The sequence below is a fragment of the Anser brachyrhynchus genome, assembly GCF_964034855.1.
Source record: "Anser brachyrhynchus genome assembly, chromosome: 4".
Taxonomy (NCBI): domain Eukaryota; kingdom Metazoa; phylum Chordata; class Aves; order Anseriformes; family Anatidae; genus Anser; species Anser brachyrhynchus.
This window is the reverse complement of record NC_137698.1, coordinates 5,790,372-5,815,258: the sequence shown is the minus strand read 5'-3', so window position 1 is coordinate 5,815,258 and position 24,887 is coordinate 5,790,372. Positions and strand designations below refer to the sequence as shown.

General features: G+C 41.4%; 1 protein-coding gene across 1 annotated transcript in view; it reads right to left on the bottom strand.

The window, feature by feature from the left end:
* Positions 1–12,087: 12,087 nt before the first annotated feature.
* PPA2 (inorganic pyrophosphatase 2) overlaps positions 12,088–24,887 on the bottom strand; it is a 36,253-nt gene continuing 23,453 nt past the window's right edge. Inside the window, exons 8-12 of the mRNA XM_080590689.1 lie at positions 21,609–21,736; positions 19,736–19,821; positions 18,275–18,344; positions 13,315–13,354; positions 12,088–12,262 (exon numbers count right to left, since the gene is read on the bottom strand). Of these exons, the coding sequence (XP_080446815.1) occupies positions 12,234–12,262; positions 13,315–13,354; positions 18,275–18,344; positions 19,736–19,821; positions 21,609–21,736 (353 nt within the window). The 3' untranslated portion in view covers positions 12,088–12,233. The remainder of the gene's footprint in view (positions 12,263–13,314; positions 13,355–18,274; positions 18,345–19,735; positions 19,822–21,608; positions 21,737–24,887) is intronic.

Sequence of the window (24,887 nt, the reverse complement as noted above, 5' to 3'; positions counted from 1 at the left end):
TCTCAGATGCATATAATCCCACTCCTCTTCTACTAAAACATAGCATTCTGTGAAAATAGTAGAGTAGGCACGTTGCAACAGCCCCAAGACATAATCAAAGCTGTTTTAAGTATATTCAACACAAGGTACCGAAGCCTTGGAGCGTTTCCAGAGCAGCAAAGAAATACTGTAGCCGGTAGTGAAGAGCAGCTTCTCTTTCTCCCGCCCTTCCACAGAAGCAGCCAAGGCCACCCCTGAAGTGGTGGGGCAGCAGCACCCTGCCCCGCTGCCAGCCCAGCCTTGCCAGCCCTTTAGGATACCCTTTGCCTGATAGGAGACGGACTCGACTTGAGCTGGGGTCTGACTTCCTATGCTCCAGTTTCCTCCTTCCTTGTCATCAAGTGAAACAAGGCTCATGTCCCAAACGGCTCCAAGGCTTTCAGATTCACACTTTCTCCAGGAGTTGCTTCGCCACATCCAGCCACGAGCACCTCTCCCGTCCCTCTCTGATGTGTTCAGAGAAGCCAAAGCATTACAGCAGCAGAACTCAATCAGTCACCTCCCCGTCTGCTTCTCCCTCCTCTGCCTATTTTTTCCATTGTGTTGGATTAAGTTTTGAGAAAGCAAAATATTGGGTCTGATTCAGAAGTGCTGCTGGTTATAAGTAACACCACCGTCGATTTGCTGCATGCCACCAGCAATGGCTCCTTTTAGAAGCAACATTCACTTTTGGCACGGTAGTTTCAAAGAGGCTTGAGAGCAGTCCCTTCATCTAGGTCAGGACTTCCCAAACTGTGGTATGCACGCCTTACGTGAGGTGCAAAGCGAGTTCAAAGTGATAGGTGATAAAACCAGGCCCGCCTACAGTTGTTTCTCTGGAGGAAATGGAGACAGTAAATACTGCCCATGCAGCTGAACGTCTCTTCCTGTGACTACCAGCAGCCCCACATCTGCCACCACGTCCTTTTGTATAAGAAAGAGAATGCTGAAGGTGGAAACTAGCAACCTTTGAGCATTTACTTGCTTGCACAAGACTTCTTCGTCCTTTGCCCTGTAAGCCTGGGTTTTCAGGGAGCGTGGTTTGTGGCACATGAAGGGATTTCACTGTTTCCAGTGTCTCAGCACGAGAAGCAGCAGCAGAGACCTGGCAGTGGGTCCCAGAAGCCCCTGCCTTTGCCCTCCCTGGCTGGTCGTGCTGAAGTCCAACAAAGCACTGAGCCAGTGGGGATGTGGATACTGCGACCGTGCAGCTGCACTCAGTCATCTGACTGCCACGCAGCGCTAACTGGGAAGCTGACCTGGATGAAGCTGTCAGTTCTCCGCATCTTACTCCCTTCTTCTCTTCCCTCACCTCCTGTGAGTCTCCTGGAGATCCAAGCAGCTTATTTCCACTCAGGGTATTGAAACGTTTGCCACAAACTCATTTCGAAGTTAAGAAAGCAAACAGAACATTCAACCGAGTGTCCTGCATCAGGGAAAGAAAGGCAATGCCTTAACTGCCACGTGCACGCACACATCCTTAGGAAGCAGCATGCTTCCAGGAAGGCAGCCCTCTGAGCTGCCACGCTGCCCCACTTCCCCTTTCCCGTCCCTGTCTCCGTGCACGCAGCGAGAAGCTCTGTGGTTGCTCTTCTGTGAGGCAAGAAGCGAGGAAAGGGAAGGAGAAGGACTGCCAGAGAAGGCAGCTGCTTAGCTGCCCCTGCTGATGGCAGACAACAGCGAGGGGCGGCCGTCTCGGCCCCTCTGCGTGGGTCTTGGCCACGCCGAAGCGCAGCGCTGGGAAGCCGTGGCAGTTTCTCACTGCAGATCGAGCTTCTTATGTAGGTGTTTAACCAAGAGTCACCCAAAGGTCACTAAATGACTCAGTCTGCAATAAAAGTTGAAAGTCCTCGTGCTGTAAATCTGTCACTTGCCATAACCACTGAATCACATATAGAAATCAACATCTGTAGTAAGTCTTGGGAATCGAGTCTCATAAAGCACGGCCGCACTTCCAGCTTGGAATTTGCAATGCAAGAGACAATTTTCCAACTACTTCAAGAGGAAAAAAAATCAGCTTAGACTTAAGCCCACTGTTTGCTTTGGATAACACTTTCATTTTAACTTAATCTTTATGTTTTGGGGGGAGGGGAAGACATGTTTTAAGGTTTGAACTTATTTTCATTTGCCTGCATCACTGAGCCATGCTTTCCAGAAGACTTTCAGATGTAATCACCTTAATGAAGAAAACATTGTCTGTTCTAACTCATTACAAGAAATTGGACCAAGTCACTAAATACAGGCCAAAAGGAAAAAAGAAAATCGGAAAACCATGGTAAATGCATTACCAAACGTTAAAATTCCTGCAAATGTGGAAGTACTTCTTCCGTTCCTCCTGACGTTTCCAACTAATGTTTTCCTTCTTGGGTCAGCGCCTGCATCAGACAGGATCTTTTCTTGAGAAGACGCTAACTAGGAAAATAAGACAAGATGACTTGAGAGCTTGATGGCCTACAAAGTAAATCAATCAACTGTTCCCCCTAAGCTTGTCCTCTTTTCAGAAGTGGCTGGTGCCTACAATAACGGTGGGAGCTGAGGAACTGCAGTGCGTTCCACCTCCTCTTGCTTTGTGTACCCAGACAAGTCCAGCCCCAACGCCCCCTCCGACAAATCTGTGCACTCCAGAAATGAGCGTGCAAGTCCTCGCGTCGTCTGAACGGTCACCATCCCCAGCCTCAGAAACATCAGCTCAGCAAAGACAAAGCTGTCTGCAGTCTCTATTTCTGCCTCATGCCATGTGGCAGATTCATCTTTCCTCTCTGCAAGTTCCTCAGCTTTTCACTCCTAATTACGTGCCCCATCCATCGCCTTCTTGTCTCGACAGAGGCAGAACTCCCCTGAGGGCAAGCCATATTGAGTACAAAATGCATATGGGATGCAGAAGCTCCATCTTCTGTAGAAATCACTTGTATTTGGATCATACCACGATGTTAACTCCCTGTCACTCCTCTCCAAGATCATCTAGAGTGGGCCTAACTAGAATTAACAAGTTTGGAAGGGAGACAGGGTGGGGAGGAAGAAAAATGGCCAAGTGGTTGCCAGCAAACCATAAAAGAGTTGGTTGAACTTCTCCTTTCTGTGCTCCTCAGATGGTTCTCTTTTTCAGATGGAAAGGGGAACTATAAAAAGACAGACTCTTCTCATCCTCTTTCCAAACTGGCATCAAACATTTTTTAGATGAAGATCCAGGGTTTGAGATTGTTGTGAGGGCATTTATTTTTTTGAAGGCTGAATGCTTACGCAAAGTCTGAGCTTCATGGTCAGATCCTGGCACCAGTTAGTTGTAACTCACTGGAGAGGCAACCACCTGCTCATTACTGTTTAACACAAAGCAGAGAGATTTTAGCCCTGCTTTACAGCCCCAGTTCTGACGCTGTCTAGAAACAGGCCATTTCCCCTGGCTGCAGCACTGCAGAAGAGATGTCCACCACTAACCATTCACACCCCGCCTTGCTGTGACCACTTCCTCAAACTTGCTGACTTGAAACGCCTGCTTATCTGTCCAGTAGCCGTTTCTCTGAACCAAGGAACGTCCTTGGTTCACTTACGCAATCAAAATATCAAATCTTCGCAAGCCTGATCTGAGAGGTAGAAACCTCACGAGGCATTTGCTATAGGCAGACAGGGCACCCACAGCCTTTTGGGGACAGTCCACTCAAGTGCCTCAGCCTCACCTGTAATATCTCTCTTCCAGAACTGTTGCTTAATTTAACACAGCTAAATAGTGCCCTGTTGAAAGAAAACACGGAACATCTCCTTACTCCCCTGACACAAGGGAGGGAGTATGGAATGAAACCCTGGATATGCTTATCTTCCTGTCCCTCCCCTTCCAGGGTTTCGGGCCCAGCTGGAATGCCTCTTGGAACCCCCTCTACCCTGCTGCACGAGGACCTAAGACAGTACTTAGAGCACAACTTCCAACAAGGGCAGATCTGCCTGAGTTTGTTTGGAAAAAAGAGGAAAAAAAAAAGCAAGAGGTCATTCAATTGATTATCACAGCTGCTTTTTGCTGATAATACTATAATCCAGTTAATAAAGTTGCAATCAAGTTTAACTTGGCTCCACATCTTTTAATGTAAATATGCTGCTGCTGCTGGCATTAAACATGTTAACATTTGAGCATATGGTCGAAACACCACACTTTTAGTGAAACAAACATCGTCAGCTTAAATGAAAAGCCAAATGCAGAGACAGCAGCATATACACCAGAATCCCTAATAAATGGGAAGCTACTAACAAATGTGGCTAGTTATTGTGACCGTACGAAGAGCTCAACTAAAATGGCTACGGTCCCAGCACACCAACACTTTCAGTCACCCCGCTGAAGGAATTGCCTCTGGTGCACACTTCCATCAACATGGCAGGATTGGAAGCAAACGAAAGACCAGCCCCAATAGGTCTGCGTTACATGCACAAGTTTCTTCATGTAACACAGGCCTTTCACCTCCTACTCACGGCACCAGGTGTAAGGTGACAGCTCTCCGCCAACAGTGTGAAAGTGTTTTACAGCAACGCAGGGTAGGTCAGTAATCTCCAAATGCCAGCTCAAACGATTTGCAAAAACAATCAAGGGATACTAGCTTAACTCACAGAAGGCAGTAACTCTTCCCAGCTTGGCTGCACATTAGAGAAATATATCTTGGCTGGTCTCATTCATGGAAGCTCTAGGATTCAGCCGGCAGAAAGACACAATGGGTAATTTTCAGTCCAGGGAAAAGTCCTTCCTCAAGGTGAGTCACACTTCGTGTACTTTTATCTCCTTTGTGAATACAAGGCTTCATTTTCTGGGCCTCAGCAACATGTGGTGCTTAGACGAGTGAGATGTTAACATACAGCAGCATGGATGTGAAGTCCCAATATCCTACATTTATACTATTTAAGGCATGCTAAATTCATCACCTTTAGTCCTTCTTAAATAACTGTCTTGTGTTGCAAACAGCCACCAGTGCCCCACGCAACTCTGTGAAACAATAACACCATGCTATTATACAACACAGGTTGAGGAGTCAGGACAAGTCTCAGTAAGGTTCACCGCCCTCGCTGTCCCGGGGTAACCCACTCAAGTTGAGTGCTCCTCTAGTTCCCTCAAGAGTAGAGCAGGAATAGCATTTAGTTCTTCTCCCACCTTTTATCTGTAGCCTCCACTCAGAGTATTTTCTCTTTGAGGGGCTATGTATACATGAAGTACCTACTACAATGGTCTCTGATCATGATTACAAGTCCTAATAGATACAGAAGATGGCTACAGCTGCAAAATTATTTTTTTGTTGTTGTTATTCATATTCTGAAAAATTGTGTCTTTAAAAATCAGGAAAAATAGCTTCCTAGTTGTTATAGGGAATTTTTCTGGGTACTCTCTATCTTTTGATGGATGAGAAGACTGCCGTGCAACATTGATTCAGAATGAAAATTTTAAAAATGTGAATTTTTAAATAGGAAAAGTTGCAATTTGAAAATTACATGGAAAATTCAGAGAGTAATAACCAATTCTATTGAAGAAAACTGAAAACGAGTCAGCTACTTCTATTCACTTCACAACTAATCATCAGAAACAATTTTGCTGAACTTGTTTTTAATAAATCTATATTTAGAAAGGGATTAGGCTTTTAAGTTAAAAGAAAAAAAAAATGTAAGCTTTAAGCACTGGTATGCATGTATCCATTAACTGCTGCATTTAGCTTGGTTCCTTCCTGGTAAAGAGCACTTCCCCCCTTCCCCTCCCCTTTTCTCCCTTCTCTCAAAAACCCACTTTTGTTTTTACATGAGATCACAAGATCATTCAGTGACAAATATCACATGCAATGCAACTTGCACACATTACACTTTCAGGCAGACCATGCGCATATTGGTATGATTCAGATTAGCTATACGACACATATAATAAAGAGCTCGCATGTCACAGAAACATCATTATGGTATTTTCAAGAATTGTGTCACTTCTTCCAAGAAGTGTGAATCGAAGAGAGACATCTAAGGCTAATTTGCATTTCAGTTAGAGGTCCCACAAACTATTCCAGCTCAAGATAGAGAGCTAAGTGAATCAGAAAGGTACTTTTATAAAGCAGAGTATCGTAACTGAGGAGAAACAACTGTAGGTAACCAAAACAATTTGTAGGTAACAGACCAAGACGTTCAGATGACACTTGGGTTCCATAGAAACAAGAAGCCCAAAGCTTTTCTAGTATTACAATAAGAGGTGACATTTCCTTTCCCCCATTTGGGTCCCCTCATGCTGTCCTTGTTCTCCCAGCTTCCCTACCAGCTACTGCTTTCTTTTCACGTGCACTTCACAACGAACCTTGCTCAGCTGCCCTGCTCTTACCCTGACTCCTTTCCTCTTGCAGGACTTCCCTTCCACACACACTCAGCTACAGAAACTTGCTTTGACGTGATTCCAAAACTCCTCATCTGCAAGCTTAGAGGCTTTATGCTGCCAACCTATGGGGTCAGAGAGACATCTGTTAGTAATAAGCCTTCCTTGACGTTTAAAGTTTTCATGCAACTAATGCCCACAACATTACTGTAACATAAATGGACACTGTCCCATTTGTAAACACAGGAGAGAGAAAGAGGTTTATGTGATTTGTCTCAGCCACAAAATTGTCCAAGTGCTAGCAATTCCTAAATTCTTGGTTCCCAAATTATCACATACAAGGAACAAATCCAGTTAAAGGAATGCAGTAATGAGAGGCAAGAAGTTAAGTTTCATTGGACACCTCTGCCAGTGGAACTCTGTCCTAACCTGGCTGTGCCTCCCCTCTCACCTCAGCTCTCCAGGGACTGCAGGCTGCCAAATGCCACTCTGCTAGACATGACTCCTCACCACACAGCAGGACTTAGAAACAGCGAGCAGTAGCAGGATATTTTCACTTTGACTCCTAAACCAGCTTTGCTCCCAGGCCTCCTATGATTTAGAGTTAAAACGCCCAGAACTCCCAGGTGGTCATGCGTTACACTTCCAAATTGGTTTTTCTGCACTCCAGACACACTGCGCACAGGCCATTAAGGGACTTAAAGACCAGCTTAAGAACTGCATCTCGTCTCCCACAGAATTTGCAGGACCAAGATGCCAATTTACACCTCGAACTTTCACCACCATTGATGCTCCCTTCGCTCTTAAGATAATTACACCATCAGACAGCCCTCGGGCAGATCAGCCTGACTAGCAAAAAACACATCTTCAGTCAGGTCCTTCAGAAAGCATGTCAGCTTACCTAATCTTTCTGCAGTAAACAAAGCTGAATGTGCCCTACAGTTTCCTAGACATTGGTAAGAATTCTTCTCAATACTGGAGACATGTCAGGTCTGTGTTTGGTAAAAAACAAGACCAGAAACTTTTCTGTTTCATGGATAGCATAAAGATTATGCGGTCTGCCCCAGCCCACAAGATACACTAAAGAAAAGCAGAACTTGTGTGCAAGCCCACAAGAGACACTGAAGAAAAGCAGTACTCCAACCCAGGCTTCTGACAACAGATAGATGTTTACTCTCCAGCATATTTAAAATTTGAAATAGAAAATGCTTTGAAAAGAACACACACACAAAAAAAAAAAACAACCTGCAGATAGCAGCAGCAGGTAGCAGTCGGATACACAGAGCAGACAAAGCAGTTTCATAACATTCCAGCATCCCTGGTTCTAATATATGCACCAAAAATGAGCATAAAGCTGGTAAGTTACAAAATGCAGCCATTTCAATGACTGTACTTACTCTCTTCACCCTGAAATAGAAGCTGGAGAGACCACCCAGTAATCTATGAGCACTGAACACTGCACGCTAACCTAAGATTCTCAGGTGTGAACACATTTTCATCTCTGGACAGAAAAAAAGAATTATTTCCAGGCAAACATAATAAAAATACAGAAGCAAACGACTAGAAGGAATGCAACTGAACATGCAAATTTGTGTATGTGCTGCAATAGTTGGGTAGTGCGCAAGTACATATTTTTCCAAAGACAATAAACAAAAAAGTTACTATTAAACATGGTGACATCTGTAAAGAATCTACAAGTCTTATGAGGATGTTCTGGGGAAAAAAGCTAACAGGCTTTATTCAGGCTGTATTCTGGCACACAAGGCGTATTCTTCATGCACAAAGTAGCACAATCCTTTTTGGCTTCTACAATTTCCCCTTACAAAAAGAACTCCCCTCTTGACCCATGAAATAGACAAAATTACCAAAAATCTTCCTTCTGACTTGGCACAATGGATCACTGCTAAGATTGATCCAGTTATAACGTATCGTATCAAGAATGAGTGAAAACATGCAGCACCATCTCAGTTCAGCCTCCAGCTCTAGAACACCTAAAAGCTTTTGCCACAAGAATTACCTATGAATTACTGAGCCAAAAAAGAAAAGAGGTAATCATGAAGTGGCAATCCACTGCAGTGAAGGTGGCTTTTTATGGTCTACCCTCTAGATGCCACCTGCAGATTCAGGAAGAGCACTGCATACACCCAGCACCCTGCTGCACAGAAAAGTCAGCTGTGAGGAATTGAAGACTGTGTGTGGATTAGTCAGTCAACCTGTACTAAGCGTCCAGGTCATCTCTGCGTGACCCAAAAGAAAGTCAATTCAACAATAATTGCAATTGTTGCCTTCTATTGTTTCTCCCCACCCAGGGAACCGAAGATTAAATTCCTACTTCCGGGCACTTCAGGGAAGTAATTCCAACTTCTATGCTGGAGGTAAACGTCCTTCTTCCTTGGCATACACATCCTACTGACCCCTCCAGTCACATGAAATCAGCGTTGTTACGTACTGCTGCAGTATTTAGGCATAATTGTTTTAGAGCATTTCATTTCAGTTACTCATCTTTAGTGATTTAGTCACTACTTGCATTTGCCTGAGCCTTCTAGGTCCGGCTTTCACTTCTGTTCTCCTCCAGCTAATTTTTCACCTCTTTGTTCTCTAAATCCCTGAAGTCTTATCCTCAGGGGGTAGGACCCAAGTTGTCAAATCTGGTAAGAAATCACCTTAAACTTTTCGGCAAAGGCAGAAAAAAAAATCTTGCTTCTACTGACTCAATATTGGTTTTGCCTTGGAACTCAACTAAAATTGGAAATACAACCCGTTAAAAAAAGATTCATTCTCAGCAAAATGAAAGGGAAGCATGAAATAGTGCTTTGATCAGTTTAGGAAAGCTTCATGCCTAACTCTCAAGCGTTAATACAAATAGCAACCACAGACAAGTTACGGTAAGGCACTGCCCTCACACAGGGCAGTGAACAGGTCTCCTAAATGCACTTCGGAATTACTTTCTGTTCTTTTGTGGATTTTCAGAAGCTGGCTGTTGTTCCTAACAGCATGAAAATAACATAAGCAGTGACAACAGCATACTGTTTTCACAGTCCTATTGATTTCCCACTTTAAAGAGTAATGTCCACTACTTCCACATCGGTAAAACTCAAGCCCTACTCTTGGCTGGGGTACTGAAGTGTGGGGCTCCATGTCAGTAAAAGATACACTTTGAGCCGCAGCTAATGATTTACCTATGTAAGAAGAACCTTCACGGCAGTGAGAAAAAAGAGAAAAAAAAAAGTGACCTCTTATTTCTCTCCAAATCTGAAAGAAGAGGAAATTGAGATGCAAAGTTATCCTTGAAAGAGTTATATACATGTGTATTACACATTCAGCACAGAAAATCCAGTTAGGCTGTATTTATGGGAAAAAGCTTCTCTTCAAGGCATCTTTCCAGGAGACGCTAGTATCAGATATGAACAAGTTCTTTTCGTAAAACTAGTGAGAAGTGGACACTGCTATGCTAAGCTTCCCACTACAATGAAACTAGTTTTAAATACAAAATATAGGAATATAAATATGAACAAACAGAAGACCCAGCCTGTTAAAAAAGCCAGAACAAGAGTTATTGCACAGACTTTTTTCCTAAAGAGATCTGAAAAATATACTTGAGTTTCTCTGTCCCAGCCCCAAATCCTCTTATTAGCAGACATTTTCTCTGCTATTTAATTACGCTTCATTTCTGAAACCCAAGTCAGTAACATTCAGTACATTTTAGCAGCGAGGTTACACGTAAGTGTACAACTTTTATTCCACTAGGGAAAAATCTTTAGAAAATGTACATAAGCAGATGTTGAAAGCAGTGTGAAGACAAGATGGTCATCTGTTTATATACTCTCCGTGAAAGAAATATTTTGACATTTTCCAATTTATTGTAGTACTGAACATTTCAATTAACTTTCCCAAGTACTCTGTATTGCTATTTTCTTGCACAAAGTCTAATCTGATCTGGACACTTATTTCTGCTTAATTCCTAACCACATGCCATCAATACAATTATAAATTAAAAACACTACTAAGATTATTTGAAGTAAAAAATGAAGTAACTTCTGATCTACTTTTGATAGTTCAGCATGGGTGTGTTTGTAATCAATACCCATTTTTCACACGTACAGCTTTTCATTCTACATCTCAAAAATCAAAAAGTAGCACAGCAGAGACCAATGTATAGGGAAAGTAATTTGATTTTACACAGTGCCTTTCATTGCCCAGCTGTCCCTAAGCACTTCACAGAACAAGCCTTCTAGATGTACCACCATACAGAAAAATACAGCAGCTGCTCTGTATTCTGAGAAGAGCTTACCTGTAACCAGATTCATTTCACATTGAGAGGCTGCACATGAACCCAAGGACAGGGAAATGTTTACTTTATTAAAAAAAAATAAAAAAGGAAAAAGGAAAAAGGACACTGTATCTGTAGGTATAATGTAGCACGGTATCTTAGAATTCTAAATTCTAAAGTACAGCAAATAGTACTGTAAATGTAACTGTAAAAAAGGAACAGTTCTAAGTATATGAGGTTTACGCTGCATTTCTTGATACCACAGCTTTTACCTAAACCATGTGTATAAAACAGTGCCAAACTTTATGCAGATGGGAGAAATCCACCTATGCACAATGCTGAGGCACAAACTGAGATTCTGAGATTTTTCCAAGTGAATGGCGTTTACATACTGGACAACATTCTACAGCACGTTCTCTAAACCAAGAAAATTATCTCCTAAAAATCAAAGGGATATTCCCAAAGGTGAAGGTATCCTTACTAGTAACTTATTCTTTGTAAATAAAAAAGTTAGCCCTCTATGGTAAGCCACAGACTATTTTTTTCAGTTCTCTATCTTGCAGTTTCATCATGTCAGCAACATTAACGTTTTGTTTCAGTCATTGTTCAAGTCAGACAATGCTCACCTTTAGTCTCAGTAACAAGCTGGATAAAGCTGTCTGTCTATATTATCATTTCCTTTCTTTCTACTTAACAGTTGGCTTTTTGTTTTTGTGGTTGTTTTGTTGTTGTTTTTTTAAAGAACACCGTGGATACAGACTGGTCAGATTTAACCCTGCAGTAAAAAACATGGCAGATATTTTTAACATGAAAACACAAAGCTTGGTTCTATACAATTTATTAATCTTGTCCCACTGAATGAGGAATTATCAAAAGCCTTCAGGCATACACAATTCTAAAAATGGAAGCTTTCCATAAGGAAAGTCCTTCCTGTGTGATGAAACACACAACTTATCAAAACAGGATGTAGTACACAGAGCACATGTGCATCCTTACTTCAATTGTTATAGCGTTACCCCTTCCTAGTTGAATTACTCTTTGGAGCGCAGTTGTATTTGTTTTGTGTTTTTTTTTTTTTTCAAAGCAAATATGCTTTGTCCATAACTGTGTGAAGCAAGCAGAAACAACTGGTCACAAAAACGAATACAACTCAGGAAATCGTGCACAGCTGCGTACTAAAGAACATGGTAAACCGCTAAGCCTATTACATAAAGATTATTGTCTACTTGAAAAGGATTACAGTCAGGGTGGCCAGACAAGCCCTGAGATACCATTTAACACAGTCTTTTATGCACCTGATGACTGGATTATTCCAAAACCTGGAGAGCAAGGTTGAAGACACCTTATCTCCCATCTCCTTCGATACTCTACTCCGTGAATGGATCAGAGCAATCCTGGAGGTCTGAGATTCAGAAACAAACATGCAAGCAAACCCTCCTCTTCCCCTTGCTCCACCCTACACAAAGACAGACATAGAAAGGAAACATTAATTTATAATGTCAATGTTTATTTACATGAGAAAAGGTTTACACAATTTGAAAAGTTGTTTCAACCAACAATTAGTGCATTTGCCTGTCTTCAAAAACGGGATGGCTTAAGATTTGGAGATGCGGCTTCAGAACGCTTCAATGATCACTTGGGGAAAAAGTACCAGGAATCAACTAAAACGAAAAATACACATCGAGATGACATTAATTCTGTACGACTAGCCAGTCACACACTCTTCAACAAGCAACATGCTGCCCTTTCAACCATCTCCCCTCCTAACAATACTTCTGGGCGAGCTCTCTCCCCAGCCTATGGAAAGCCTATGGAAAGCCCATGGAAAGCATGTCCTCACAGTAACTTTAAGAGTCTGCTGAAACAACTTTGCAACAAGCTTCAACGCTGACTGAACCATCCCTGGAAAAAAATCAAAGGTTTGTTCAGTTGTTTGTCAAAGGTCTGAGATGCAATACTTCAGTAAATAAATGCTATTTATTGACAAGCCATATAAGGGCAAATGGAATGCAACTTGCTTTCCCATGACATGGACTACACAGATGTTACTTTGCAAACAATTTGGAACTCGACTCACAACTAAGTTTCTCTTAGTGTTTCCGTAACTCCTTCCATCTCAAAAAGCGCATATGTCTTCTCTATAGTTCCTGCCAGTGGAGAAATCTCTTTTCTTTCTTTTTTTTTTTTAAAGTAGTTAACAAAAATGAAATTCTAGGATGCATTCTTATTTCTTGAGTAAAAACACATGTTCTATTAAAATGAAAACCGGTCATAAAAGTAAAAAGAATTTTGTCTTTAAAAATCACACTTGAGAGCTGTGGTTATGACACCTGTAGGAAAAGGGGCTGTTTACCTGATTAGCTGGCTAGTGTAAAGAGTGACAAAAGTAAGACAAAGCAACCTTTCTCCTTTAGAGAGAATAAATGACACGCATCTACCTTCCACGATCAAAGTGATGAAAAAAATATTTAGTCTTCTCATCTTTTTATATGAACTACACTTTCACTTATCCTTAAAATCAACCTCCTCCCACAAACAACCCAGGAATTTCTGTCCATGTAATATTTAACAGAGGACAGGCATCACAGTGACAAACCACTATCATCATGCTTATGTGCATAAAAACACCCTTTTCAACAGTACGGTTTCTATGTTAATTTCTATAGCAAATGATTAGAGGAATCATATGGCATTTGGGGAAAAAAGAATATACCTTCTGGGGAAACAGGATCTCCATTCACAGGCACTGGTGCCTACAAAACAAACAAACAAACAAAAAACTTTATCAGTGTTTTGTTTCACTGGTAGCACCCAAACCCAAAGGTATTTTACTGCTGAAGCTAAGAGGTACCGATAAAACCAGATCTTTCTGTTGCCCTCACAGGAGAACTTTCTACCTTACAAACTTTTTTTTTTTTTAATAGCTACTGTACAAATTTATTTGTTGCTCATAACTGGCAAATCAGACAGAATAATAATGAGCGACAGATTAATACCTTACCTAACATAAAGGGGATACTCCTACTGCATTGTCTTTGAGGATAATAGGATTTTCTGTTTACATACTAAAGAGTAAAAAAAAATGCCTTTCCAATTACGTTACTCTGTGTTTCATTATAAGGTACAAATAAGAGAATACACACACAGAATTTACATTACATGCATGCAAACATTTTAAATCAATAGTTATACTCTTTTACAGCTACATTTTAACAGAGGAAGAGTCAGTTCTGTGGAGAGCAAGAAACTGTTTTAAAACAGAAGTCTGTCACTCTCACTCCAGGTCCATTTTAAAGCTGGACACACCACTACTCAGTAACAGTATTACACAGCATGTCCTGTCATACTACCTATAGGACGAGATTAAAGCCAGTTTTAACACCAGCTGGAAGCATGTTCCACACAACAAGGCTGTAGCTACTCTTACAGTAACCATCCTCCACTGTCCATCCCTCAGCTCCTCACAAACAGGCAAATTCTCCAACTAACTGATGGAGAAGAAAGAGAGCATCTGGGCACCAGCAATACCACAACGCTCACCCACACAAGTGAAATGAAAAACCAGGAGGACGTTGGCCTTTTCCATGACAGAAGCCCACCCAAATTCGGCTTACCCAAGCACATAAGCCCTGGACTAGTCACTTGGGCGAGCCACGCAACAAAGAGAGCCAAAGCAGTGTGTGTGAAGCTTCAGGAGAACAAAGCTGCAGAGCCAACACACCTTCTTCACTGAAAAGCAGAAATTCCTGCCTTGACTAAGAGCATGAGAAGGCGTTCAGAAGCACTTCTTGCAGGATTTTGGAGGACCCACGAGCTGTGCACAGTTTCGCACTCAAACTGCGCTGCGCTAAGGTGAAGTTGTCTTGCAGGCCTGGCTGCCTCCAAGCAGGCGGAGGGCCCACTCTGCTGAGCAGCACGTCAAATCCTCCGAGGAGAAAAGGGAACCTACAGCATTCTTTTTCTGCCTTTACCCAGGGCAATTATGTGCACAGACGGGTTATAGCGCCTGGTCTGACAGGATGTGTCCGTATGACAAATGTAACCCAGGACTTCCAGGCCATACCACCAGACCACCCCACCTCTTCCCAGCAAAAACCAAAGCTTTATCTCAGGAGAACCAGCGGTCACTGTGTGCAAGCAGGAGCTTGCCACTTCTGAGATAACTGCTCAGAAAGTTTAAGATAAGGACTCAGCACCTTCCCACCAAGAACAGCTCAAAGCTTCACCCGATTGTACCAGGAACCTCTTCATGACAGAACGCTTCCATCTGGGACACTGCTTAAGGACCCCCCCCCCCCCCCCCCCCAGTCATCTGTTTCACAACTTGGCGCTGAACAGAAAATTCTGCTTCTACTAAATCCCAAATGGAAAAGCCCTCAAAGGACAAAAAAAAAAATGTAGGGAGAAAGGCAGTTAACAGACTTTCCTGCTTAGATCTGAATTATTCTAAACACACATGTTCAAATTCTGCTAGAGATTTTTTAAATTACCAAGAAAAGCCAAATATTTTCCCTTGCAAGACATTTTTCTGCATTTTATCAAGAGAGACCTCATCCAGCAAAGCTTTCCTAGTTCATTTTCTTTCCAGTATTATAAGGGAAGAATTATGTGATAAGTCTGAGAAACACTGCACTACTAACTATATATAGATTGTCTTGGAGATTTTCCAATTTAAAGAGTCCTCAGCGGCTTCTTCACAGAGCAAGTGAGCAAGCAGTTCTCAGGATTAATGTTAAACAAAGGTTTGGCTGTCCTGGTCAGTTTTACAGATGGCAACACTTAAAAGCCTGAAATAAACAGTACATCTTAGCACTAACACATGCAGCTACAAAGCTCTATTCCTCCTGGGTTTAGTTTTCAACACGTACCAACAGCGAAGCTGAGAAAGATGAAACAATTTTCAGATGCAACGGAACACCAGAAATTTTCATCACCTAAAGTGTTACTACTCAATGGGTTTGTAGTTACAGGGGGCTGGTATAATTTTGGCTGGCTCAAACGTTCTGAATGTGTTCCCACATGCACGGATCATCTTCTGATCTCTCTGGGATTGACTAGACAGCAACTTCAGCAGCCGGAGAGTTATTCCTAGTTTGCCACCAATACAGATGACAGCACACATGCCCCCTGTCTGGAAACTAAGTCGGTGGAGTGGAAATTCCCCAAAGCCAAACCATTCTAGTCCCACACCTGTAAAAATAATGAAAGGTCAAATAACAGCAAAATAAACCCTATTGGTTTGAACAGGGCTACCTTGGAAACTGCCCAATCAAAAATATCTGAAATTCTGAATAGAGCACTAATCCTTACCACGGTAAGCACTTGGTATGGATTTGTTTTCTATTTGGTTCTGAGTTAGAGTTCTCTTGCTCATCATAAAAAGTGGTTTACAATACTTTCTGCTTTTTTTGTTGTTTTACAATTCAATATACCTGATTTGGGGCAATTATCACCCACACAAAAATGTCGTAATGATAGTCTGACCCAGGAAACAGAAGTGTAGGGAACCTGCCCTCGCTGCACAAGTAACTCAGAAATTTTGCAGTAGGCAAAATATCTTTCTCACTGTAATCGCATACAAAATCTCTACCTCTGCTTTCATCCAGAAGTTAATAAATGGACATAAATTAGAAGGAAAATGTATCTGCTTTTAGCTTGAAAACAAAACAAACAACAACAAGCAAAAAACCCACAACCAACAAAAAAAAACCAGACACAGGCAGCTTTCATTTAAAATTACCACAGCCATTAAAATTCTGCAGCCAACGCTCACGTACTTTCACTTGTGTTTGAAAGACATGAGTGCCTGACAACCAAAGTGGGCAGAGTAGTGTACCAGACAAAAGGGTATCTGCTTAAAATATGCAAGTCAACTTCCCCGCTTGTATTTAGAGCTTGACTGTCCACCATTCATGTTTCAAGAGCATTTTACTTTTCTTAGTTACCAGAGATTGGAAGCTGCATGTAGTAACACCAGTATTTAAACCAGCATTGCATCTTTTTTCCCTGTCTGAAAAGTACCAAGAGACAGTAGCCTAAAAAGAAAAAACATACTTAGAAGAAACTGAAACAGAATGATGGAAAGGAGTATGTGATGACTTCAAAAACCAGTATCAGTTAAAGAAAAACAATGTTGAGGCACAAAAAGCCAGGAAGTGATAACATTTGATAAAAAGCCAAGCGTTCAAAATAAATAAGACATTAAAGTTTGATATAGAGTACTTATTTTATAAACTGGTTTTACTATCCTCATCCCCCCAACAAGGAAAAAGATTTATTTTTAATTAAGAGACAAAATAAAGGATACTGCTAATTTGGACAGATAATTATTTACCTACATGCTTCAGAAGTACAAACAGCACAGAAATCAAACAAAAATATTCCTTTGAAAGTTTGTCACCATCCAAACTAAAAGTACATTTGCACTTGAAATTTCAGTTGCATTTCAAACACGCATGAAACATTGTTGTAAATTTTGGTATAAGAGGCAAGTATTTGCTTACAGCTGTGACAGACATGTCTAAAAACACGTCTGAATTCCAAAATCAATTTTTCTTTCATTGAAAGCTTACAGTCCCATTATTCAACATGGGTCCAAACACATTTACAAGTACAAGTGCATGAATGTACTTTTAAAGAAATGCTGAAAGCAAGTCAGTTGAGCAGAAGTTAGGTTTGACACTTCTTTATGACTCAAACTGACTTTTCTGCAGCTGAGTCTTATTTGTGGCAGAATACCACTCAAGACAACATTCTTATTAGAAGTTTTTTGTTGGAATGTTACCTGCACAGAAAGATGCCATCTCCTTTAACACCTGAACTTCCACTATCAGTGTGATTACCAAGGCAGAATACCAACTGTGTACAGCCCTCATCAATTAGCTACCCAGGCAGATACGCACATGTGCAAAATACTTGCTATGCTGACAGGGTCATGAGCACAGACAGAATCACAGTATATGTTAAAAAAGAAAACAAAAAAAAAAAAGAAAAGTAGTACTTGGGGGTACTTTTCTCCATGTAATTTCTGGTAACTTTGTTTAAATTCCATCATCCAAAACAGCAAATTTTAAAGCGGAAGAAATTCTTCTCCACTAGCATTTGCACATGAAAGCATCAGATCTGCAGGACATTTTTCTCGCCTGAACAGAAAACCTGCATGTTTTAATTTTATGTTAATTTGCAAAATATGACAGGCATTCTTTAAGACGCATTCAAAAAAAGCACCCCCCCCCCCTTTTACAGCAATGCATTTAATTATGCAAGTAGACAAACAAAGGATCCCTTTAGTGATTAGGGACTACAGTCAGCTAGTCAATGAGTTCTAACACTGGGTGGTAACTCATGGCAACAGGGGAGACAGAGAAGACAGCAGGCTAGATACAAATAGCAGTCCATCTTGCTATTCAGGATCAGAAGAAACAGTGCTGCAGAGAAAAAAAAAACCACACCAGAACGGTAATGAACCTGCCAGAAAATACAATTGGACCACTGCAATAGAAGGTTTATATTATAATGCTTACACTTTCCTCACAACCTTTGTGCTTTTCCTTTTACTTTACAGCTTAAATTCTTACATAATTAAAGAGCATTTCAGTCATGGAGCTCTGAGTCTTCTTTCCTTTTTATCACTTTTGAAAAAGGGTGGAAAAAAAAGTAGATATTATCCTTACCGACTGCACAATTGATCGGGCATCCTCCTCACTGCAACAAAACGGGCTGCCACTCACCAGAACATTCATGCTGAAAAATAAAATTAAAAAACATTTTATCCATCAGTGGAAAGCAGCAGCACACAATTAGTACCTATGGAAAGAAAACACCTTCACATACAGAGCTCAGATATATGTATTTCTGTCATGAAACAAGGAAGTAAAAAACACAAAGTAACAAGTAATGCTGGAAGGGAATGAGTGTTCCCAGTGCTGTTCTTTGTTTCTTTGGGTTTGGGGTGTTTTTAAGGCTATAAATTCTATGCTAATGTAAGCAGTACTCACAGTTACTTCTGGCAGCTCACCTGGGTACAGTTCAGAGGACCACAGTTAATAAACTAAATCCCCTCAAAAAGTCAACAGCGAGATTAACATTTGTAGGAGTTGAACACCACCTAGATGGCTAGCAGGGATGGCATGAATATCCCCTTGTCTCTCGTGCTTTAAAGGATGGCTACATTCTACAGCAAGCCACCCTTGTGTTACAGTAACCTGCCTGGAGCATTTAGCAAGAAAAATAAACAAACAAACATAAAAAAACACACAGAGGGAACTCCAGGACTAAATACTTTGCAGGTAAGTTTCCCTACAGACTATGGATATGTATCCTTTCACATCAAAAGTGAGTTTGGTCATGAGCTTTTAGGGTTCTACACAATAAATGGCATGAAGTTCAGTTTCTCAAAGCAAGACTCAGTTTTTAATTATTTTTAGATTGCATCAACATAAAGCTCAAAGTACCCCTGAAACAATCAGGAGCCAAGTTTGAGTACTATCCTGGAGTATTCTTGCAGTGCTACAGCAGAACTACCAACCTCTGCAACTGTTAAGGTGTTCAAACGCTTGCAAGTCACATTTTTCCAGCACAGTAGAAGAGGAAAGTGACTGTCTGAACGCAGCCTTCCCCATAGCCTTTGCCCTCTGGTTTAGTCAATGGCAATCCACATCCCTTGGAAAGCACCACGCAGACACCTGCCCACTCTTCAGGGCCTCTGGTGCCAGAAATGCTGATGCAAGCCCCTCCAGAGAGCTTCACGAAGCCCACTTCCATTTAGATGAGGCCAAAAGCTGGTAATGAGCAGCGATGTGGCATTCCTGAAAACTACTAAATAACACTGACAAGGTTTGCATGGGATTCTGAGATACTCCCCAAATGGTACCAAACATTCTGGGGCCATTGCTATGAAGTTTAAGTGATCTGTGTCACTTTTATACAACCAATATATTTTCTGAACTGCTTACCAGTATACAATCATCATACGAGGTGTAATTAGTCCACTACACTCAATTAATTATCAATTAAACACGTGAGTATTCCTGTTACCTCAAAGTAAAACCTAAGCAGTTCTTGCACAGCTGCCACGTGTTGAATACCAACAGTCTAGCACAATACAAGGAGGAAAGATGTGTCTGGATACTTACCATTTAATAGTACCTCCATCAGTTTTTTTATGAAGCAAAGCTTTCCAGTATTCATGAGTGCATTTAATAATTTCAACAGCAAAATCCTAGTTTACATCAAGGAAAAAAAAAATATGATTTAAAAGGCTATTAAACAGACCTAGTTTATTAAGACACACTGTTTCATGTGTTACTTTAAGGGGCCTCCTTCGAGGCCTCATTAAATTTCTGGAAAATCTAACACCATTTTTTTTATGAAAAGAAACGAACTTCACTATCTGTCAAATACACTGGCAACACATTCAGGACTTTTCCTCAGTGTGCAGCCAGAAAACAGGAAGCCTGCATGAAAAAATGAAGCCAGCACTAGATGCTAAACAGACACCTACAGCTGTAGAAAACTGTACCACGTCTGAAATGGGACAAAGTGTGTGAGCTGTGCTCTTCTGTTACATGTGCACATCAGGGTCAGAGTTAAGGTTTCCCCTCTAGTGGCAAAATCTGCATTTACTTCATTAATTGCCCAATCATATACTTGAGCATTTGCAACAACATAACATGTCAGCTGCTTAATAGCTTTTGTTTGCTTAAAAACAAAAGTAATGGGGGGACAACGACAAAAAAGCTTTAAAAAATAAAAATAAAAAAGAGCCCTCAGTGTCCAGATGATGATATCTAGACTGGCTTGCAAAAAGCTGCCAGCAGAACACTCACATTTCCTAACAAGGAGTGACTTGGCAAAGCGCCCCTGGAACATTGTGAACTTCACCAGAGCTGCTGGAGCACAGCCACAGCCGCCTCACCACATCCTGGGTCTCCAGAAACGCTTGAGAATTATTCAAGTGCTCCCAACCAGCTATGTCAGGGCATTTAGTGCCTCGAGCCTGAATGGGATATACCCTGTTAAAACTGTCACTACAGCAGAATTACAGAGCAGGAAAATTTGAAAGAGTAGTTCCTGGGAGAACAAGGAAGAGATCAGGTTATCCATCCTTAGAGCTTTGTATTTGATTGATTTAAAAGACAGCTTTAGTGCAGAGGGGAGTTGGGGCATCTCTTTAACCAGACAAAACATGCAAAGTTGTCTGTGCTGGTTAGAAGGCATTTTACAACTTTGATAGCACGCTGCAAGCTGAACTAGCTGACACATGAACATCATTCATTAGGAACCTGTGATTCTTCGCCAAAAAAAAAAAAAAGCCTACAGTGTACAATACATGATTTGCAAAGCATTTTGACACAGATCACACACAATTTCCTCTGGAAAAATCCTGACATTTTCCTCGGCAAGGTCTATCCCCAGGCCCACTTTCAAACACTGGCCATTTTTCCTGTAGCATGTTTAAAAAGCCATTCATTTTTTCTAAAAAAGGTAAAAATATTTTTTAGCCTTCAAGCCAAAAACAGCTCAAAATGGTCTTAAAACAGAATTACTGGGAAAAACTATACCTTGAACAAATACCAAATATGAAAAGATCTGCAGCCTGTTGTCTATCTTGAATTGCACAGCCTTGAAAAATGTCCAGAAAATTTATCAATCAAGACTCAAAAAAAGTATCTGAAAAGACTCTCTGCTCACTCCTCTGACAGGGAGAATGAAAATGCTGTGACAAGCACTACAAAGCTACAGATGCACATGGAAGTCTTGTCAGGACTGGGACTGCATGTTTGTGTTTTTTTTTTTACTGACTTTAATACCGTATGTATTTTCCCCGATAAAGTGAAAGATAGTACACATTATTTATTCATATCCTAACACATTGTATTAAAAGATGCTTCATTTAAAAATTCTTTTTGTTCAAGGTTCTCCTCCTTTCCAAATCCAAGAACTCTACAATGTATCAAAGAGGCCATAGGAGAGAAAGACGCGTCTTTAATTTTGAATTATCTTCACCTTGCCTTTAAATTCTCCATTAAAAGCAAACCGATTTTCTGGTTTACCATCAGGAACTTTATATAACCGGAACCACTCGATCGTAGCTTCAAGGTAACCCGGCTTGTGCTTCCTGACATCATCAATATCTGCAGGTTTGAAAAAACAAAACAACAACAAAAAAAGGTCATTTTTACTCACAATTTCTGTAACATTAATTTTTCAAAGTCTCATAAAGGATTTGCAAGCAATTTCGTTTCATTGAGTACTTTCAAAGTCATTGGGGAACTTCACTTTATTACATTAGCTGCCCATAGCTGATATTTTATGATTTCACCACCGCACTACCCAGGTAAACCAGTTGCCTCCTGCTCTTCATTAATTAAAACCCAAAGGGACAATGAATAAAAGGGCCATAGTTATGGCAGGAAAAGGAAGAAAGTTCCAAATTTATAGGCTTTCATCTCAATAGCTACCTCTTGCAATACTTAGATTATTCCATAAGATTTTTTTCCCCGGCTACTGTAGGTTCTACAGGCATTTTTTGATAATGGAAGAATAGCAGAGAAAAACAATTTCAACACACGGATTTTAAACCAGTATCTCAAAACTAAATACAGGCTCGACTTTTCAAAAGTTGTATTAAAGGCATACCTCTGCTCTTTAATTCCAAATTCAACCCATTAGATACATGAAAGTTAAGTGCCAAGGGCATTAAGCACTAACTTTGCTGATAACCCCGTGATATCTGCATCCGTGCACAGTGATAAGCGAGTTCTGCCTTTGCCTCTGCAGTCCTCCTGTGCAAAGATGGAACAGGAGACAAAGAGGAACTCACGCCATGTGGGGGGCGCCCCTGGGAGGCGGCGCTGCCCGTTGCCCCAGTGGGTGCAAGGAGATTAAAAGCTCACAGTAACACTGCTCGAGGGCTGTACTTCCGAGGCAAAGATGCACTTTGTGATCTCAAACATTTCCTTCTGCTGCGCATATCCGATGTTACTTGGTCATCCTGTGAGGAGGCTACCACCACTCCTGTCACCTGCAGTAAGGTGGTCCTCGACTGCCTGAGTATCAGCCCCCTGGCAAATTAACCCTCTGGCATTACGTTTATGTGGAAAAGCCCTGAGTGCAATCTTACCTGATTCTGATACAATAAAGCATTTTGCCCTTTCTAGAAGCCAAGTACTTTTTGCAGCTGGTGTAACCCTTCTCTCTGCATTTATTTCCCTCCAACAGTCATTTCTGACAGAAATGGGAGCTGACTTTTTATTGCTATGCTTTGTATGAGGTCCTCCATTTATTATATAACCTCACTCTGCCCAGGCCACCTTCTGTAGTGCTCTTCTCCTTCTCTAGTGTTTCGCAAGTTACTTGCTCATTTCTCCCTTCCTGTTTTCCTAGCATCTCACCCTGTCTCTCACCACACTGCTCGCCTGTTTCATCCTATTCTCCAGCAGACATACCTTGCTCACTGATAGCTCCTGGTCGCCAGTGTGACTGCTGATGGATGGTCTTCTGTCTACCCAGCTCCCTTCATTGCTAGAGATTTTCCAAAGGTGCTTAGTCTGTGGGATTAACACCTATCTGTGCCCTTTCCATCTTCAAGTGCCTAAACGCCTCCTCAAAATCTAGTCTGAGCCCAAACAAGGACATTCAAGTATTTCCAGAGAACAGCACAAGACTTTTTACCTTCTCTTACTAGACACCGCTCAACTCCATAGAGGCTGCTGAGGGAGATGACTTGTGGACTCAACCGTGAGACCAAACGTCCATGAGAAGATAGGCTGAGCACACACACACACCTTGTAGATGCCACTCCCGAATTCCACTGGATCATACATTACCCACAGAATAAAGCATAAAACCCTGAAGAACCCTACGTAAATTTTTGCTTCTGCACACACTTAATAGAGCTACGTGTTTATGGACTCGGAGTAAAACACAGTTTGAACTTGGCTGCTGGCCATCTGCCTGTAGAAGATTAGGGAGTTTCACTGGCAGAATCCCAGAAAAAAAAAAAAAGCAAGGGCATGTAAGGCTGTGCTGAAGGCAGGTCTTTTAGCTGGAATGCAGATTTAAGAGTACAAGAAGCCTTTCACAGAGGTCGGTAGAGGAGACCAACAAAGAAGGAATGACTTTGAAAAGGGTGGTTTTGGTCAGAGGCAGGATGCTTCTTTTGGACCCTAATAAAACTACAGCTCCAATTCCAATCAGTTGCAGGGCTCCAGTGTATCATCCTGTTCTCTCCAAGCAAAGGGAACATCCCTCCTCCCATCTCGAGCCCTTGTGATCTCCTCCTCTTGTGAGGTTTGAACTCACGATTTCAAGTACTTGCTGAAGAGACAGTATCTCCTCAAGTCTGTAAAGCAAACCAGGCTGCCGCAGCAATTTCCTTGACTCCCAGTGGTGGATGAACTCCAGGTTTCTGTCTCCGGTCACTGCTTAAATTCAAGCATACTTTCTCAGACTGCTGCTCTTTTTTTCTGGTTCCTGTTCCAATAAACCTCTCACCTAACTCTGCTTCTCCATTCCTTTTACTTGGCTATTTGCCTCCCATTCCCATAAAAATTGTTCATCAAAAGTGCTTGACTGTCTTCTAAGTGACATTTGAGCCCCTCCCCATCTGGCATTCCTTATTTATAGGCTTTATTTATCTTTGTTAAAAGGACCCAACTAACAGAATAGGCTTCGGGGCAGGTTTTCATTACCTCCTTAAGACAGGGACAATCACCTCCATGGACAGAATGATCTCTGTGAATTTCACGTTCTCACTACTGAAAATATAGGTCTGATTCAGTTTACCTAAGCCAGGTATAGTGCCGTAGCATTATATGGCCCCTAAACTACTGACTGCTGTGTATTCTGAGGACATAAGAAGAGGGACAGTGGTTGCTTATGTTTCCCTGGTTCCTTGCAAGCTATTCTCCTTCACCCGCCATGCTTCACTTCACTTTTCCTTATTATGATGGCCAGCTACAGGACATCAAGTGAAGCTTACGCTGCTGACAAAAAAAAAAAGGAAACTGCATTATAATGGGAGCTGGTGGGCAAGCAGCAGGAAAAAGCGCAACCAAAAAAAAAAATCAATCCTGTTGCTGTGGAGTCAGCACACAGCACAAAATACAAGGAAAACAGCAGCTCTGCCATCATTCAACAGCTACCTCTTCAGTTTATTAAAAGGCACCATAGAAAAGCTTAGAAGACAGCTTGAAAGACACTTCCTTTGAAATCCAAAAAGCATCTTAGGGGCATCAAGTGGAAGAAGAGAAAAATATCTTCAGATAACAGAAGAACAAGCAA